The sequence below is a fragment of the Rhinoderma darwinii genome, chromosome 7 (genome assembly GCF_050947455.1).
Source record: "Rhinoderma darwinii isolate aRhiDar2 chromosome 7, aRhiDar2.hap1, whole genome shotgun sequence".
NCBI lineage: Eukaryota > Metazoa > Chordata > Amphibia > Anura > Rhinodermatidae > Rhinoderma > Rhinoderma darwinii.
The window spans coordinates 108,656,019-108,668,380 of NC_134693.1; the positions used below are offsets into that span (position 1 = coordinate 108,656,019).

Here is a 12,362-nt window from a genome sequence, read left to right on the forward strand (position 1 = left end):
CCCTCTCATAAAATACCCCTGTATAGAGCTCATCGGGCACTGAAGCCAAAATCGATCACTTCCCAACCTAGGGATATAATTTGCTGTGTACAGGACTTCCGTACCAAAGAGGACATTATGCTCAAAGCCAGACAACATAAGAATTTGGCTTATGAGGGTGCCCCGATTCAGTTGTTCCCGGACCTCTCTTGAATCACTCTTCAGAAAAGATGAATGCTTCGTCCCCTTCTTGCTACCCTACGGGATCACGATATTGTCTATCGTTGGGGTTTCCCGTTCTCCCTCACTGCTAGGAGAGATGGTGCTTCGGCGATCCGGAGATATTCGGGGGATTTACCTCACTTCTGCGATACCCTTGGTATACCTACACCCAAACTACAGAATTGGGAGACTCCTTTGCCGCCCTCTCCTCCACCGCCAGTTTGGCAGTCTGTACGCAATAAGAGGAGACTCTCTCCACGACGTTCACCAAACCGCCGCTCCCCAAGATCTGCTCCGACCTGATGGACGCTGAAACGTCTACTGGCACCTGTGCGACCTTTGAGAGGGATTCTGGACATCCTATGCCCGGCATTCTCTCCATAAGCTGAAATATTTAGGCTGATTTAAGCTTATATTTCCTGTTTAATTTTTTTTTTTTTTTATGTGCTTTTCTTTCTTATCTTTAAAGTAAATTGTGGCAGGGCCGGTTAGGCCATAGGTAACTTAGTTCATCTGCTCTTTATTTGGGTAATAACATGCTTTTACAACTCCTCAACTGTGGTGACTTGATTACTGTAGCCTGACCCCTATCTTGCTTGGGTATAATTTTTGAAGTTCTCCCTCGGTTTTCGGAGAGAGTTGCAAAGTGTAATACTATATTCCAAGCTTTCATTGGCTCGCCCACCTCAGGGTAACTTACTTCCCCTGATAGTACTTTATACTTTTATAACTGATGTGCATTGACTACATGTATTTTCATTTAATTTTGATGATATTTGTCTTGCTTCCCTGGTTTGTCTCTCTCCCAGTGTTTCTCCCCCCTTTATGCTACTTTCCACATTAATGGATGAGCTGACTTTATATCTCCCGCGGACCTTACTGGAAGACAATATAGCGGGGACCTACTTGGCACGGGACTCGACAGAGAACAACTTCTACGTAACTGTGAGCTGTATACACCTGCACTATTACCACTACTTATTTTTCTTCCCTACATATATAACCATGGTTAAATTTGTCACACTCAACGTGAAGGGGCTCAACTCCAATGTGAAGAGGCACTTAGTTCTTAGGGAGCTGAAATCTCTTGGAGCGGAGGTTGCCTTTCTGCAGGAGACTCATTTGGATTCTTCTGGTTCATTTAGTTTTGCCCGGGGAGCATATCTGGTTGTATATTCTGCCACTTCTGGCCGTAAGAGGGCAGGGGTTGCCATTATGATATCCAGTACGTGTCCTCTCCAGGTCCATACATCGCACTTAGATCCTGGGGGTAGATATGTTATTTTGGAAGGGACTATCTGGCCAGCCCATTGTCTTGTGTAATGTCTATTCCCCTAACACTTCTCAGGACCCTTGATATTATTGATGCCCTTCACAAACAAGAGGAATCAGAGATCCTTCTTAGCCTGGATGCGGAGAAGGCGTTTGATCGCTTGGGGTGGCCGTTCAGGTTTGAAACTCTGGGTTCGTATGGGATTTCGGGTCCTTTCTTGACGGCTCTGCGTGGTCTTTATTCCAATCTAACGGCAGCAATTAATCTTCCGCATTCCACCTCCCCTCCGTTCGAGATTTGGAATGGCACGTGTCAGGGTTGTCCATTATCGCCTCTTCTGTCTGTGCTCTGTATTGAACCCCTTGCAGCTCAAATACGACAATCCATAGATATAGCGGGGGTCAAAATACAAGATAAAGAGTTCAAGGTCTCATTATTTGCAGAGGACGTTCTCTTGACTATCACTAAACCTCATACCTCTCTACCCACCCTTACTAACGTTATCCATAGATATGGGAGGCTTTCAGGTTATAAAACGAACACCTCTAAAACGGAAGGACTCTCTATTAATGTCCCACAGCACACTCTTTTGCTCCTCAAACAAAACTACACTTACAATTGGAAAGAAGTCTCCCTGACTTATTTAGGAGTCCAACACACCCCCTCGTATAAATCAGTTTACAAGGCCAATTTCCCTCCTCTCTTCGTAGAACTGCATAGACTTATGGCCAGGGTTCTCTCCCCATGTATAGAACAAGATGTGGTTATTGCTAAACCATACCTGATAGAAATACCCAAAAATGCAATATAAATATAGCACGGTGCAATTTCTGATAAAGGATATATAAAAAACAAAAAGAAAAGAAAAAATATTACAGAAATATGACTAGGCACTCTTGGGTTAATAGAAATTTATGAAAAATATTTTATTTTGAACTCCGAATATTTTCGGGAATATAAATATATACACACAAATTTAAAAAAATCTCCTGGCCAGGAAAAGGTAACATACAATCGGGATTGATCTTCTATACATAAATTAAGTCCCTTAAAGGATAAACAACATTATATATATATATATATATATATATATATATATATATATATTTCCTAAGTACAATATCAGACGAATGATTCTGAACAACCGCTGGGTTGTGTTCATACTTGCGGTTTTTGACAATATATATTTTTTATCCTAAGAATGGCCAAAGTTCCTATTCCAGATAGTTGGTAATGATTTTTTTATTGGAAAGAAACTTTCTGTATAGTGTAGTTCCCATCATAGGAAAATAGCCATCATATAGTAAAGAGACAAATTTTACAGCGTTTGTTTCACTCTTCGCTTTCAATAATTAAATCCTTATTTATATAGGGATCAATGGTGACTGGCAGTCTATTCATAGACCCTTGGGTCAATATGTAGCCCTCCCTATCTCTACTCTTGGAGAGGGACGTTTTTTCAAGATTTTTATACGGCAAGCCCAATTTCCATTGGTCATACAGGTTTTACCTCTGATCATCCAGCGAGCATCGGGGAGCCGTGTGGAGGAACAGTCAGCCCGACGGGCGGCACGGAAGGCCTTCACCAGGTAAGTTCCGATTTGTATGGTCATATATTTCTTAAAGCCTCCAAACTTCCACCGTCACATCAAGTGATTCTTTCTTTGCCAGTATATTGGATCACTCCACGTCGTACACCAAGAAGCATAAGATCTGAAAAGGGTGAGGGCACACGCCGGCAAAAGGGTAAGTTCCAAACCATATGGTATCCTTTTCCATGTGACGTCTCCAGCATAGTCAGGAATTTGCAAGGCAGGGTTTAGACGTCACTACCCGCCCAGTTTGATTAGATCAGCTGACGCGTTTCATCCGTGAACGGGATTTCCTCAGAGCCGGCGGGGGGGGGGGGGGGTTGTCTGTCCCTGACGTTGTGAAGTATTACTGGGCGTCCCATCTCCGTCGCATTCCCTGTTGGGTGTCCCTTTGGGCATACACCAAGTGGACTGAAATAGAGAAATTGTGGATGGCACCTGTTCATCCTAACTCTGTTATGTGGCGACCCACTGGCCTTGCCTTCTTCATCTCTGCTGGGTCCCATGCGCTTTCAGAGAGACGTTTGTGAAGCTTGTAAAAGACGCTTTCACTTGGCGTCAGATTGTCCGCCATTGACCACGGTTCTATACTCCTACTCTTCCAGGGGGTACTACTTCCCGAATGGTCTGATTGTGGACTGGGGCAGAGGTGTTCCACTTGGCCGATATGGTTGATCCTCATATGCTAGATCTTCACCCGTTTTCATATTTCCAACAGCATCATAACATCCCCTCTTCTGCATTTTTCCACTATCTTCAAATTAGGCATTACATGCAACAAACCTTCGGATCCACTCGGGTCACCAAACCTACCAGCTTTGAAAAATTTTGTCGCCATACTGCCACTACTAAGGGGCTTAGATCCGCCATTTACACAATACTATTCTCTCCAGATAATTCCTTTCCTCCTATGTATAGATATATGTCAAAATGGGAAACCCTGTTGGATAAATCCATCCCTTTCTCGCTATGGCAGATCATCTGGTCACAAGCAGCTAAAACTTCCCTTTGTACAACATACAAAGAAAATCAATATAAAATCCTTATGTTCTGGTATCATACCTCTGCCCTCTTGCATAGCTTCAATCCGGGTATCCCGTCGGATTGTAGGCGATGTCGAGATCAGAGGGGAGATCTGTTCCATATCATTTGGAGCTGCTCCCTGGTGCCACAGTTTTGGCTGGAGGTTAAAAATTTAGCGGTGGCGGTGTTGCAGAAGGATATTCCCATAGACCCTCTTCATTATCTATTGAATGTCCCTCCTAGGTCATTGGAGAAGCCTTCAGCTCGACTTTTCCATCCCTTTCTTACTGCTGCTAAAACTTTGATTGCTTGGAAATGGAGACAAACTACACCTCCCTCTAACACTGACTTACTGACTAGGATTAGGGACATTCGCACTATGGAACATATGACCGCCTCACTTCACAACACGCTGGACAGATTTAAAGTAGTTTGGGACCCTTGGGATAAATATTGGCTGACGATATCTCGGAGTTAGACCTTTGACTGATCTTTTTTGTTTTCTTCTCCCCTTCCCTATGTCTTTCTCCCTGCATCTTATCTGTCTTGTCTTGTCTGATTGGATTTTCTAATAATGTTTTGAAATGTAATAATTTCTTATTGGTACTGATTGAATTTTTGAAATGTGAATTTCAGTTGTTTTCTATGTCGAACAATGTCAAATAGATCGTATGGCCTGCCCATGCGTCTTTATGTCTTGTGTGTATTTTGAAAAACCTTTCAATAAAAATACAGTTGAAACCAAAATGTAAGAGGCCGAACAATTAACGATCGTTCGTCCCCATACATTCCGACCATTGCTCCATGTAAATGGAGCCAAACAAGAGCCGATAGGCGTGCTAGACAGTCGATCGACACTTATTATCGTCCAGGAATTCTGGCCGTGTAAAATCATTCTATACTCCCCACTGGCTCTGCCAAGTAATATGCCTGGGATGAGACTGGAGATCTAATGGTAACAGCGTCTAGAATACAGGACACTAAAGAGGTTATGGCTTAGGAGTTAATGGTGGCCTTTTTTGCAGATGGAGTTGTATCTTTTAGCCATTATTATTAGGTGCATATAAGTTAACGTCCAGGGGCCCTAGACTGTGTGGAGGCCAAAGACTGCACTCCACCTGGACAGACTGGCATCTATTGAGATAACCAGCCATTGAAGGGAAAGGAAACACCATCCGATTGAGATTGGCAGTGAGGTCCACCACCACAGCTCTTGACAGATCCAAGAGAGGAGGTGGACCAACTTGTCCAGAAAGTCGAAGACTTGTCCCAGCACAACAGGCTCGCCCCCCTGGAGGGTTCTGAAGTGGAATTGGGCATATGGAACTGCCTTGAAGGTTGAGACCATCCTGCACTCGCATACAAAAGCGGAAGTAAGAGGTCTGGATCTTGGCTTCTGGGAGATGGAATCTTACAGATCTGGCGCTGAAATTCATTCCCAGAAATGCCATGTTCTGAAATGGGACCAGAGTTGATCTCTACGTGTTGATGATCCAGCCAAACAAAGTCAACATGTCCAGAGTGATGTGGAAACTTAAGATTTTCCTGTCTGGAGGGGATTTTCACCAAGAAGTTGTCCTGGTAAGGAATGACAGCAGCTCCCCTGGCGCGGAGAAGTGTCCCGAGAGTCGCCAGGACCTTGGTGAAGACCCGTGGTAAACCCAAGGGGGGAGGGAGACAAATTGTAAAAGGCGAAAGCCTATCAAGGAAGTGGAATGGGGTGTCTGCATTACGAATGTCGATTGGCGAGAGGATGTTCTAGCTGATGCCCATCTACCACAGGGATTACATGCAAATGAACCTTCCAGCGGCAAAGGTGGGGAACTCAATCTTGTAACTTGTCGACATCTCCACTTGAACCCAGGCATCGGTCACTTGAGTGAGCCATGTCCCCTGAACGAAAAGTAGTTGACCCCACATTAGGACATCCCATATGAGTGGGATTCACTTTCATGCCGAAGATGTCTAGCCATAACTTGTGGATCTTTTTGCGTGGTTACCAGGCAGGTCTGAGCTTGAACAAAGGGAGTCTAGGCTTGGTGGGGTGAGCAGTCCTCTTGTTTAGTCTCTGGGAAGAGAACAACCCCTGGGAGAAGGAGTTAGGAATGGACCGAAACCTCCGAGATCAAAGAGAAGGCTGCATATGGCAGGGGCGGTTCTGGGGCAAAAGAGAACTCTAACTGCCAGTAGCCTCCCAAAAAATATAGTCCAGTTTGCCAAAAAGTCTTCCACCAGCAAAGAAAAGGTCAAAAAGAGTTTATTTGGAAGCGGGTCGGCCAACCAAAACTTTAGCCAGAAAGAATGCTGCACCGCAATCAGATGAGCTGATGAGCGGGCATTGAAGCGGGCTCAAGAGAAACAAAAGGAAATGTAGAAGCTTGAATTACCTGAGATGCAAGATCAGCCATGTCCCGTTGCGGCACACCTTTAAGATACCACAGTGCAGCAATTACTCCAAAACAAACAAGACTTACTCACTCAGTTGGATGCAAAGACTGGGTGCAGTGCAGAACCTGTGGCCACGAATGAGGACTTCGTCTGTGTATCAGACTTCTTGTCAAGTGGGTCTCTGAGTGAATCCGCATCTAACAGTGGAATGGTAGTGCTCTTAGTCAGCCATGAGATAGGTGGATCCACAGAGGGAGAAATAGATCATTTAGAGATCAATTCTTCCTGTAAAGGAGAGACAGTCAGACGCCTGTCAGAATGCTTCCATTTCCTGCACAAAATCTCCTCAAACTCGCTATGGTTTGGAAAATATAGCCTTTGGCGCCATAAGTGTGCCTCTTCCTGAGAAGGAAGATAGGATCACTCTTTAAATGAAAAGTGTATACCTGACAGTGCGTATCAGCGGCTGCATGGTGGCTGCCAATTGTGAGTCCTGTTCCGGTTCCGAATCCAAATCAGAGAATTGAGCTCCAAAGACTCAACCATTTTTTGTCAGGGTCTGGAAGTGTCACCTAAGGCAAAGGACCTGGCCCATTCAGGGAATTATACGTCCTGAGGAAAGTTTAGGATCTGGGGGGGGGGGTCCTGGGCTGCAGTCACTGTGGGCAGAATAGGGTAGGTTGACTGCATGTAAACTTACTATTACACCAGCCACAATTAAAGTAAGTAACGAGGGCAACACGAGATGAGAACATGTTGCAGGGGAGTAGGGACACCAATAAAAAAAATTAAGTGACCACTGGGAAGAGCTGCACCTTAAAAAAAAAAAAGTGACTTCTTATAACAAAACGAAAAAACAGCCCTAAGGCTGGCCTACCAGCTGGTGATGTACACCACCCAGCAGAAATGGATGGAGAGGCTGAAGTGTAGAAAATTGCCTTTTTTTCCCACCACCCACAGGGGGTTTACAAGGCTGTGAGCAGGCTGACAAATTACCTGCAGCTAAAAGAGGAAACGGAAATTAATTAAACTTAAATTAAGATTTGAGAATCAGGTTATGTCTGCCTCTTATGGACACTAGGCTAAAACTAATTTAGTCAGTGTCTGTGGAAAGGGCATGGGAAAAGCCCAGACTACTTCCTACCTGGTGACTAAATTGCAAGCGGCAGGGGCCTATACCCACGATGCTGTGTCCCCTAATGATATAGTGATCAGACTGAACACCAAATTCCTCGTTTATATGTTCCAATGTATGTATGCCAGTTTGTACTCTTGAGAGCAGTCCGGCCCCTCTTCACCAAATGAACCAAACAGGTACTTTGAGCTTATCATCTATTAGACATGTTGTTTGTCTTGCTTTAGGTTTTAGAATAAACTAACATTTCAATGTAATACCTCCTGAATTATACCTTGATAGCTAATGTTATGTCAGCATACGCACAAAATCCTCCACCTTTGTCACTGCAACAATGATGGAAGCCTCCACCTTAAAAAAAATTAAATACCAGAATTAGTGAAATAAATTTCTAAAATAGATACAAATTCTGAAGAGCACATGGTAGACATAGTACCTGTACAGGATTCACTACTGGGATCATTGATGCCTGTAAACAAAGCTACACATCAGCAACAAAGTATTATGTTGAACAATAGCGATACCTCAACCATGCAGAAATACAGGAGTAGGTGTCATGGGGTTTCTATGACTTCTAAAGCAGCTTGGAAGCAATGTAAAATGTTAAGGGCTCTGCTCACACTAACATCTTGTGTTCCGTTTATAACAGAAAATATGACATTGTGATGGACCTGTTCAATAGGTCCAAATAGTGTACAACGGACCTAACCGACTTATAAAAGGGTCCATTGGGGGGGGACCAGTTGAGGTTTCGTCATTTTAACAATAAGAATAGTGATGCATGCTCCGAAACTCTTCCTGTCAGAAGTGATGGAACCCGCAATGGAGGCTCACATAATATTGTTTTTCTATAATTTTAGAATTCTTTATTTAAATGTTAACCTACACACTATATTTTCTTTACAAACCTATATATCACTTTAGACACTATTATAAGGAATGTATAAGGAATGCAGAATTGTAATATAGGTAAAACAGTGCTGTGGAATAGAGAAATATGCAATTAAAATTTTAGGGGATGCCTGTATGGGGGACGGTCATTGAATGATTAAGGTTTCATGTTGCACGTACAAAAAACAAACAAACATATGGCTCATTAATTTAAAAAAAAAAAAACGGGCAATTTGAGAACTTTGTATTATGTAGCTTAAAGAGGCTCTGTCACCAGATTTTGCAACCCCTATCTGCTATTGTAGCAGATAGGTGCTGCAATGTAGATTACAGTAACGTTTTTATTTTTAAAAAACAAGCATTTTTGGCCAAGTTATGACCATTTTTGTATTTATGCAAATGAGGCTTGCAAAAGTCCAAGTAGGCGTGTTTAAAGTAAAAGTCCAAGTGGGCGTGTATTATGTGCGTACATCGGGGCGTTTTTACTACTTTTACTAGCTGGGCGTTCTGACGAGAAGTATCATCCACTTCTCTTCAGAACGCCCAGCTTCTGGCAGTGCAGACACAGCCGTGTTCTCGAGAGATCACGCTGTGTCGTCACTCACAGGTCCTGCATCGTGTCGGACGAGGGAGGACACATCGGCACCAGAGGCTACAGTTGATTCTGCAGCAGCATCGGCGTTTGCAGGTAAGTCGATGTAGCTACTTACCTGCAAACGCTGATGCTGCAGCAGAATCAACTGTAGCCTCTGGTGCCGATGTGGCCGACACGATGCAGGACCTGGGGCAGGAAGTGAGTGACGTCACAGCGTGATCTCTGGAGAACACGGCTGTGTCTGCACTGCCAGAAGCTGGGCGTTCTGAAGAGAAGTGGATGATACTTCTCGTCAGAACGCCCAGCTAGTAAAAGTAGTAAAAACGCCCCGATGTACGCACATAATACACGCCCACTTGGACTTTTACTTTAAACACGCCCACTTGGACTTTTGCAAGCCTCATTTGCATAAATACAAAAATGGTCATAACTTGGCCAAAAATGCTCGTTTTTTAAAAATAAAAACGTTACTGTAATCTACATTGCAGCGCCGATCTGCTGCAATAGCAGATAGGGGTTGCAAAATCTGGTGACAGAGCCTCTTTAAGGCTGGGTTCACACGAGCACATTAACGTCCGTAATGGACGGACGTATTTCGGCCGGAAGTCCCGGACCGAACTCAGTGCAGGGAGCCGGGCTCCTAGCATCATAGTTATGTACGATGCTAGGAGTCCCTGCCTCTCTGCAGGACAACTGTCCCGTACTGTAATCATGTTTTCAGTACGGGACAGTAGTTCCACTGAGAGGCAGGGACTCCTAGCGTCGTACATAACTACGATGCTAGGAGCCCGGCTCCCTGCACTGAGTTCGGTCCGGGACTTCCGGCCGAAATACGTCCGTCCATTACGGACATTAATGTGCTCGTGTGAACCCAGCCTTATTCTCATGAACGTACAACTGTCTGCTGAGGTTTTGAACAAGTATTGCAACGCATTGGCCCACATGTACTAAGCTCTGTGCGCTACTTTTTTTTTTTTTTTTGTATACATTTTCAGTTAAAATAATTATGTAAAGTGTGTGAGCTTTATTTGTTAAGTAGTTTCTTCAAAAAGAATTGTTTGCTTCCGTGCACCACTTTGTGATTCATATTAACAGAGCGGGCTTGGATATGAATGGGTTTTACTTTTTATCCGCATTAACAAAATGCGAGCAAAAAAATAAAAAAAATATCACTTCTGCATGCCACTGCCTCATGCCCACTTCAGTTTTTTCGTCAGGGTGCTATCCGTTGTTTTAACGGATAGCACCCTGACACATTCAATTCAATGGGGCCAGGAGCAACCCCTTGACATCACGGTCCATATATGGATAGTGACACCGGGATCTTGCGATGCTATGGCCGGGAACTCCATAGTTGAAAGCCCAACATTACTGTCCATATATGGACAGTGCTGTCAAGGGCCTCCCCGGGCTCAGCGCTCAAAAGTAGCGCTGTGTGCGGGGATCCTCGGCCAGGATCAGTTTTTACCGGCCATTACAAGTATTGTTTCCTGACTTCTATGGGAGCTCTGTAAACGGCTAAAAATAGGACGTCCTATTTTTTGACGGCCAATATTCACGGGCCGTTAAAAAAACGTCCGTGTGAATACACCCATAGAACTCTATTGTTCTGACAACGGCCATGTGACGGCAGTTACAAAAACGGCCGTCACATGGCCGCTTTTCACTGTCGTGTGAATGTAGCCTAAATGGGCATATGCAGGGATTCAGATCTGCTGTCAGGATGCAAAGCTTTACACTCCTAACAAGCTGAGAAGAAGTCTCTTCAGCTATACTGCCATGCTACTGCCAAGGCTCTGCTCCCGCCCTGACAAGCAGGGCAGAAAGCTATTTGTATTGGCTGCACTGCCGCAAACAGGGGATGACTGCACAGAGTACTGACTGTAGAGATAGTGACGGAGCATATGTGTCGACCAGCACTCAGGTGATTAGATTATTTTTTCAACAGCATGTAAATGGAAAACATTGTTCATTTTCTTTATGATCTCTAGAATAATTACGATATTTAGTGGTGGGACAACCCATTTGATTATTAAAAATTCCACAAATCTCCATTGTGTATGGCAGGAGAGATACTGCAACAAGTCATTATCTAAACAAGTGACAGCAAACACTTTCATCCTATGGATTTAGAGTTTAAATCTTTGATGAATGACATATAACCCTGGATTATAATTCCTTTATTATTTTACTAGAGAAAAGAATGCATGTTGATTCTTGAACTCTATAACACTTAGTAAAATTTTCTGACAAACAATTAAGTTGTTAAAACTATTAAAACATAGACCCGGAAAAGTCTACATTAATCTCCAATAAAAGAGACGTCTATCATGTTATTTTAACACATGAGCGTTATAAAAGATAAATAATATACTTATACTTGCCAACATTGATTGCCCAACCTCTTTCAATAGCCAGTTTTCCAGCCTGTAAGAAAAGTACATAATTACTTGTGGATCTATGTGTTTGCTAGTTATGCTGACAATAGACATTAGATAGTTTTCAGCCGATCCGGTTGTCCTATTGTATGGGCTCAACCCGACGGGAAACATATGTTTGATTTAGATTTACAACAACTGTTCTGCCCAAGGAGGTCTTTTGTAAACTTAATTTATAGCGCACTTAAAAATAAAAGCATACATCAGCGATCTCTAAACATGGAAACATGCATTACTACTTCTCAATTATAGCTTTCAGATTTTATCGTAATCCAGGCAGATTACAGTCAAGTTCTATTTGTATGACCCAATTTTAAATTTTCCAATATGAAGTTTTCCATTTATATATGCTACTTGTGTGGCCAGTGTGTGTCGAGGGAGCTGCACATGGCTTGCAGGCGTCTTTGTTTTGGGTACTGACTTCCCAACAGCAAGGTAAACAAGTGCCAGCACTCCGTAAAATAGTCTTGAATTCTGCATGTAAGTTCCTGTTAGTGAAGTCGTTTCGGAACATATGAGAAACAAATGTCTTATGTTATAGTGGAGCTATGTCTTCTATATTTGGATAGGCAATGCTGTAACTACCTTGTGGGCACTACTATGCGATTATTTTATGGGAAATACTGTGTGGCACAGCGGTTTGGCCAATTCCATGTGGATGTCATTATTGTGTTGATACTGCTGTTTGGCGACACTAGTGTATGTTAACTGAAGTGAAATATTTGCAAAGAGGCACCACTGTGCAGATACTGTGTGGTCCTAGTATGGGGGAGTCTGCTGTAAGATCTACAATTTGAAATAATTCAGGAGCGCTATTAGTAACTCA

General features: G+C 43.3%; 1 protein-coding gene across 4 annotated transcripts in view; it reads right to left on the reverse strand.

The window, feature by feature from the left end:
- Nucleotides 1-12,362, reverse strand: part of HDAC11 (histone deacetylase 11) — a 56,930-nt gene that overhangs the window by 9,939 nt on the left and 34,629 nt on the right. For all 4 annotated transcript variants that reach the window (XM_075833810.1, XM_075833812.1, XM_075833809.1 and 1 more), the window contains exons 5-6: nucleotides 11,483-11,525; nucleotides 7,887-7,963 (exon numbers count right to left, since the gene is read on the reverse strand). In XM_075833810.1, the coding sequence (XP_075689925.1) occupies nucleotides 7,887-7,963; nucleotides 11,483-11,525 (120 nt within the window). The remainder of the gene's footprint in view (nucleotides 1-7,886; nucleotides 7,964-11,482; nucleotides 11,526-12,362) is intronic.